Source organism: Palaemon carinicauda, chromosome 19, assembly GCF_036898095.1.
Source record: "Palaemon carinicauda isolate YSFRI2023 chromosome 19, ASM3689809v2, whole genome shotgun sequence".
Lineage (NCBI taxonomy): Eukaryota > Metazoa > Arthropoda > Malacostraca > Decapoda > Palaemonidae > Palaemon > Palaemon carinicauda.
Genome location: NC_090743.1, coordinates 72727087 through 72734586, shown reverse-complemented (window position 1 = coordinate 72734586; position 7500 = coordinate 72727087). Strand labels below are relative to the sequence as shown.

The following is a 7500-nucleotide window of genomic DNA, read 5'->3' as shown; positions in this document are numbered from 1 at the left end:
CGAAGGTGGAGAAAGTGATAACATTTAGTCGGTATATAAAAACAAACGATTATTTTATTTGGTCAGTAGAAAGGAAAAATAATTCTCCAGTTAAGGGATGTTGAAAGGAGGCAGTGAAAACAAAAGAGAGAATAAGCGAGAGTGTGTATATGCTAAAAGTTAAATGGTAATGCTCCATGTTTGTTAAATGCTCTGCTGTTGATATCCTTCTCGAGAGCTACAATATGTAGCTAATGTAAGGTAAATCTTTTCTATAGTCTCCCCATTATTTTAAGGAAGGACTCGTCCACTGGGTTTTTTTCTCAAGGAAAAGACACATATCTTTGGCAGGAGTCTTATTAATATCCAGATAGGCGTTGGATAAGAGAACATACAGAATCGTATATATATATATATATATATATATATATATATATATATATTGTCACCCATCTGCCAGATTGGCATCTTAATTATGTATATAGTTGTAATCTTCTCTTATTGTGGGAATGTATACAGTTCTTTCCTGTACCTGTTTTTAAAATCCTTGGCTGTATCTTTAGTTATCCCGTTTTCAGAGTGCTTTGTTTTCCCCGCCTTCTTTTCAGTTTTCTTCGGACCACTTATTTCATGCATAGTTAGTCTCACCTGGTCCTCTACTGTGATAAGTGTCCTATTGGAGTAGCTGTCTTCTTATTCCTCGGTTTTTGTAATGTATTAATGTTCTTTAATATAAGTCTTGAGTGAACCTTAGTGGAATTGGTAACGTGTTTTATATTTGAAATTTAGTATATTAAGGTTATTGATTTTGTTATTTGTGCGGTGCAGGATTGTTTGAGTGTTTTCTGGGTTATTTTGGTAAGAAAGAGATTAACGTAATTATGTAAACTGTTTCATTATTAAAGTGTTAAATTTTGTTCTGTTTTGAAATTAAACCTTTCATTAATTATTTTATGTGACCTATGGAACTTATTATTCTCTGAACCTTGGCCATAAAGTCGTCACATAAATTGGGGGCCTGACCGGGATCTATCTCTTTTACCATATTGAGGATTCATTCAGTTAAACAATTGTCGCCGCAAATAGTGTTCAATATTTTCAGTTTCACTCAAGATTTATTGTAAACATTCTGAATACCTGTTATTAGGGTTAATGATATATATGTGCGCGCTGTGAAACCATTTTCGTTAATTGGTTATGGACGGTTTGCTCTTTTGGGTAATGACAACGCAGTAGTATATTTTTTCATTTTCGCCCTCACCGAGTCGACGACTCCTCGAGACTCACAAGAGCTATCCGGAAGCTCTTATCCATATTTTGTCCTTATATAATTACAACTACAACTTGTGCAGTCATTTCCCCTGGGTTAGACGATACCAGGATCGCGTAGTTTATACGATAGGTGAGGAATCGTTTAAACCTTTTATTTACTTTATTTTTTCTCTGCGCCGACGTTCAATTTTGTAAGTTGTCATTCAAGTTGTTTGGAGTAAATAACGCTTGTTTAGGACCAACAGGTTATTTCCTTAGTTCCTCCATATCAGCTTGAATCGGGAATGTAAAATTTTTCACTCCCTCGTATTCTTTATTACCTTTTGCTTTCGAATCGGGACTGTCCCTTTTCCCTTTAAACTCTAAAAATAATCGTATTACATGTAATGTTTGTTTAATTTTGTCGGGAAACTATAACATCGCTAACATAATTTTGTATTGTGGATTGTAATGCAAGTACTTGAATGGCAGCAGGAACGTGTTAATCTATTATAATTGTAAAACAGGAATTCAGTTGTTTACTAAAGGAAGTTTTCTTTAAACTTTAACCATGGCTCAATTTAACGTTCAGAAGTTTGCTGCGGATCCCTCTGCTGAGTTAGCTAGTATCCCAAATGCTAAGAAACTAGAGCTTCTTGAGTTAGCTAGTCATTTGTCAATTGCAACTAGGAGTAGTATGCGGAAGAATGAAATTCGCAACTTGATTCTTGAGCATTATATGCGTGTGGGTGAACTAGGCAGTGAAGCTAGACAGTATATAACTCGTGAACCAGCAGTACTAGCCCACGAGCAGCAGTTAGAATATGAGCGCATTTCCCTTGAACACGAGAAACTTGCAGTACAGAAATTAGAATCGGAGAGACAATTTGCGTGGTTGGAGAAACAAGCCGAAGAGAAAAGGTTAGAATCTGAAAGATTAGCGGAAGCTCAAAGGTTAGAATCTGAGAGATTAGCGGAAGCTCAAAGATTAGAGTCAGAGAGACATATGTCAAAACTTAAATTAGAATTCGAGATAGAGAAAGCTAAACTTCAGTTAGCTTTAGATAGAGAGAAAGAAAAAATTAACTATGAATCTTCGTTAGCACTTAAATTTGAACAGGAAAAAGCAAAGCTTTCTAGAGAGAATAAGGAACATGAAATTTCGCTTTTGGAAGCTCAGGAGAAACCCTTTGATTTAGCAAAAAACATTAAATTGGTTCCCACATTTTCAGATTATGATCCTGAAGATTATTTTAAGACTTTTGAAGAGACTGCCTTGCATTTGGATTGGCCACGCGATCAGTGGGTTTGGCTATTAAGGCCGAAATTAACTGGGAAAGCTGCGAAAGTTTGTAGACATCTCGAAAATACGACAGATTACCAGAATGTTAAACAAGCAATTTTGGATGCGTTTTCAATCTCTGTCGAGGGATATCGTCAGACCTTTCGTAACAAAACTAAGTTCACAACTCAAACCTATGTAGAATTCGCTTCGGAGAAATTAAGGGAGTTTAGGAAATGGGTAAAATCTGCTGCAGTAAATACTTTTGCTGAATTAGAGAATTTGGTTGTACTTGAAGAGTTTAAACGAAAGCTTCCTTTGAACATTATGATGTATTTAGAGGATAGGGAAGAAAAAGAATTGTTAAAGGCAGCTTCTCTAGCAGACACTTACTCTTTAATACATAAATTTAGCAACAGTAAGAGAACCGACCAGAATGTAAAACCATTTCCAGCTAAAAACTCTGAAACTCTGACTGATATGGCAAAAGCGTCTAATGTTCGTTGTAGTTATTGTAAGAAAGACGGTCACACAATTAAAAACTGTCCAGATCCTAAATGTAAAACTTCTTTGCCTTTTCGGAACCCATTTAACCCTTTTCTTAACTTTAAAGGTAAAACGGATGGTCAGATTAAGCCTGTCTCCCATATCCATTCTGAAAAGCCTGTAAATCTATTTGATGATTTTACTTTTGATGGAACTGTAGCTTTGAACTCTGATGGGGATAAATATAAAGTCAGGATACTTCGGGACACGGGTGCTTCGCAAAGTTTACTATTGAGAAATGCTCTCCCTAATATTGAAGCTAACGTAACTAATGAACATGTTCTCGTGAAAGACCTTTCACAAATATCTAAAGTTCCCCTTGCTAATGTTCATCTTGATTGTCCTATAAAGAAGGGTAATGTGCTGGTAGGCATAAGAGATATTGAATTTCCAGTAAAAGGTGTAACTTTATTATTGGCTAATGACCTTGCAGGACGTTTGGTAGTTCCCAACGTCATTGTAATGGAAAAACCTGTAGGTGTAAACATTGAACCTGATCCTGATTGCTCTGTAAATCCTTCCTGTGTTGTCACTCGTAGCCAGAAATCTAGTTCGGATGAATCTAAAGTAACTTCTGTAAATTTTGAAGCACGAAATGTTATGAGTAGAGATAACCTTATTAAAGATCAGAAGCACGATCACACTTTAAGTAAGCTTCATGACCAAGCAGTTTCTAGAAGTGAGATTAGCAAATCCCCATGTTTTTACTTTGAATCTGATTTGTTAATGAGGTTTTACCGTTCCCCTAAGAGATCTAGTGAAGACACATGGAGCGAAAAGCGACAAATTGTGCTGCCTCTTTCTGTTAGGAATTCTGTAATGGAAATAGCTCATGATGCCTATGGAGGACATTTAGGAATTCATAAGACCTATTGTAAGATTTTGAATAGTTTCTATTGGCCTAATATGAAAAAAGATGTAGCAGAATTTGTTCGCACTTGTCATGTATGTCAGATATCAGGAAAACCGAACCAGGTAATACCCAAGGCACCTTTACAACCGATCTTAGTCCCTGATGAACCTTTTAGTAAGATAATTATAGATAACGTTGGTCCTTTACCAAAAACCAAGAAAGGTAATCAATACTTGCTCACTTTAATATGTCCTACAACCCGATATCCTATTGCCATCCCTCTTCGTAACATTTCTGCAAAGAACATTGCTAATTCTTTACTGAAAGTTTTCACAAATTTTGGTATCCCAAAGGAAATACAAAGTGATAGAGGTTCGAATTTCACCAGTGACCTTTTTGCCCAGGTACTTAAAGAACTAAATATTAAACAAACTTTGTCTGCTGCCTATCACCCAGAGTCTCAGGGTGCCCTTGAGCGTTGGCATCAAACTTTTAAGAGTATGCTTAGGAAATTTTGTGTTGAAAGTCAACTTGAGTGGGATGAGGGCATAGATTTTCTTCTGTTTGCTATCAGGGAAGTTCCCCATGAGTCCCTTGGTTTTTCACCCTACGAGATGTTGTTTGGGAGGTCAGTTAGAGGACCACTTTCAGTAATTAAAGAGGAATGGTTGAACACCCCTTCTGAGTCTAGCCAAACCATTCAACAATATATGAATAAACTTAAAAGCACATTAATGCAGGTTAGGAAAATTGCTGGGGAGAAATTAAGGGGTCAACAAATCTTAATGAAGAGAAACTATGACAAAGCTTGTAAAGTCAGAAAATTTAAACCTAATGACCTTGTGTTAGCCTACCTTCCTGTCCCTGGTTCCCCTCTTAAAGCTAAGTTTTGTGGGCCCTATCCCATCATAAAAAATGTTAACAATAATACCTACATTATCAAAACTCCAGATCGTAGAAAACTCACTCAGATCATTCATGTTAATTTACTTAAGGCTTATCACTCTAGGGAAACTGGAAATGGTTCCAGTGAGACGGTTGTTAATCTTAATTTTAAGGTAGAGACTCCAGGAGAGGACAATTCATTGGAAGACCTTATTGCTTCCTCCATGCCACAAACCAATACTGAGGTTCTAAATAACCTGGATCTATTCCTGAACCACCTCTCTCCTTGGCAGTCGCAAGACTTAAAGAATGTAATCTCTAGCCATTCAACTCTCTTTAATGATTTTCCCAGGAAAAGTGATTTGCCGCTACATGACATCGAGCTGGTTCCTGGTACAGCACCCATTCGTCAGCAGTCCTATCGTGTGGGTCCTGAGAAGAAGAGCAAAATGAAGGAGGAAGTCGAATATCTTCTCCGGCATGGTCTAGCAAGACCGAGTAAATCGCCATGGGCTTCACCTTGCATCCTAGTTCCAAAAGAGGACGGTAGCTACAGATTTTGTACAGACTATAGAAAGATTAACAATGTTACCATTAAAGATTCCTACCCTTTGCCACTCATTGATGATTTAATTGATTCAGTAGGACAAGCAAAGTTTGTAACGAAGATAGATCTCTTAAAGGGCTATTATCAGGTAGGATTAACTGAAAAAGCTAAGTTAATATCTGCTTTCATTACACCCTTTGGACTTTTTCAGTACGAGGTCATGCCTTTTGGCCTTACCAACGCCCCATCTACCTTTCAGCGCCTTGTAAACTTCATCATCCAAGATTTGGAAGGTGTTTATTGTTACCTTGATGATATAGTAGTCACTGGACAGACTTGGGAAGATCATGGGAATAGGCTCAAGTGTTTGTTCCGTAGGTTAGAAGAGGCTGGATTAACCATAAATCTTAAAAAATCTGTCTTTTGTAAAGCTACTGTTACCTACTTAGGCCACATTGTTGGGGATGGTAATGTTAGACCAAAAACTGCCAATGTAGAAGCTGTTCTAGAGTACCCTGTTCCAACCACCAGAAAGTCCTTACAAAGATTCTTAGGGTTAGCCTCATACTACAGGAGATTCTGCAAGAACTTCTCTTCAGTTGCTGCCCCTTTAACATCCCTAACCAGTACCAAAGTTAAATTCAGTTGGAATGAAGAATGTCAATCCTCTTTCGAAGCCTTAAAGCTGTTTCTGATAAACAACCCTGTTCTTAAATCCCCCGATTTTAAAAAGCCTTTTATCCTTCAAATAGATGCTAGCGATGCGGGAGCTGGAGGGGTGCTACTCCAAGAGTCAGATGGTATACTTCACCCAGTCAGCTACACCTCCACTAAGTTCAAGCATCACCAGAAGTCCTACAGCACCATTGAGAAGGAAGCACTTAGTTTGGTACTCGCCCTGCAAAAATATGAATGCTACTTACTAGGTGCTGCTGAGGTACTAGTCTTCACCGACCACAACCCCTTGACCTTCCTCGACAAGATGAAGTCCCACAACCAACGTCTACTACGCTGGTCCATTTATCTGCAGAAGTTCCCTTTACAGATCCGCCACATCAAGGGAACAGAGAACATCATGGCAGATGCCTTATCGCGACTGCCTCCTTAACATGATACCTCCTTCTCCAGTCTAGAGTATCGTCAGACTCTCCTCATTGGCCTCTTTTTCTACGAGCCACTCTGTTGGGCTCGTCTTCTAAGGGGGAGGTGTCACCCATCTGCCAGATTGGCATCTTAATTATGTATATAGTTGTAATCTTCTCTTATTGTGGGAATGTATACAGTTCTTTCCTGTACCTGTTTTTAAAATCCTTGGCTGTATCTTTAGTTATCCCGTTTTCAGAGTGCTTTGTTTTCCCCGCCTTCTTTTCAGTTTTCTTCGGACCACTTATTTCATGCATAGTTAGTCTCACCTGGTCCTCTACTGTGATAAGTGTCCTATTGGAGTAGCTGTCTTCTTATTCCTTGGTTTTTGTAATGTATTAATGTTCTTTAATATAAGTCTTGAGTGAACCTTAGTGGAATTGGTAACGTGTTTTATATTTGAAATTTAGTATATTAAGGTTATTGATTTTGTTATTTGTGCGGTGCAGGATTGTTTGAGTGTTTTCTGGGTTATTTTGGTAAGAAAGAGATTAACGTAATTATGTAAACTGTTTCATTATTAAAGTGTTAAATTTTGTTCTGTTTTGAAATTAAACCTTTCATTAATTATTTTATGTGACCTATGGAACTTATTATTCTCTGAACCTTGGCCATAAAGTCGTCACAATATATATATATATATATATATATATATATATATATATATATGTATATATATATACATATATATATATATATATATATATATATATATATATATATATGCATATATATATATATATATATATATATATATATATATATATATATAATCATCACCCGTTACTAGTCCACTGCAGAGCAAATGCCTCAGACATGTACTTCCACTAGTGTCTAATTATGGTCTTTCTGTGCCAGTTTACAATCATTGATAGCTACAAATTGTAAAATTTACCTTATGAAAGATAAATTTTCAATTATTTATCAATTGGTTTAAGGATAAAAAAATTTCAAATTAAACTTGTAGCCTATAGGATATAAATGTTATATATGTTAGTCAATGTTAGTCAAGAT

General features: G+C 36.7%; 2 protein-coding genes across 2 annotated transcripts in view; one reads left to right on the top strand and one right to left on the bottom strand.

Moving 5' to 3' along the window:
* LOC137658265 (uncharacterized) overlaps positions 1-7500 on the bottom strand; it is an 816196-nt gene that overhangs the window by 431459 nt on the left and 377237 nt on the right. The gene's annotated exons all lie outside the window — the stretch shown is intronic.
* Positions 1090-7098, top strand: LOC137658671 (uncharacterized). The gene is made up of 2 exons (XM_068393615.1): positions 1090-5636; positions 6096-7098. The coding sequence occupies exons 1-2, from the start codon at positions 1802-1804 to the stop codon at positions 6449-6451; spliced, it is 4191 nt and encodes a 1396-aa protein (XP_068249716.1). The 5' UTR covers positions 1090-1801; the 3' UTR covers positions 6452-7098.

Bases quoted from the DNA above. Each gene is read 5' to 3' on its own strand.
- LOC137658671 (XM_068393615.1), top strand. From the start codon at position 1,802: ATGGCTCAATTTAACGTTCAGAAGTTTGCTGCGGATCCCTCTGCTGAG. The intron at 5,637-6,095 runs GTGTTTATTGTT...TCCTTCAAATAG, and splicing joins CATCATCCAAGATTTGGAAG to ATGCTAGCGATGCGGGAGCT.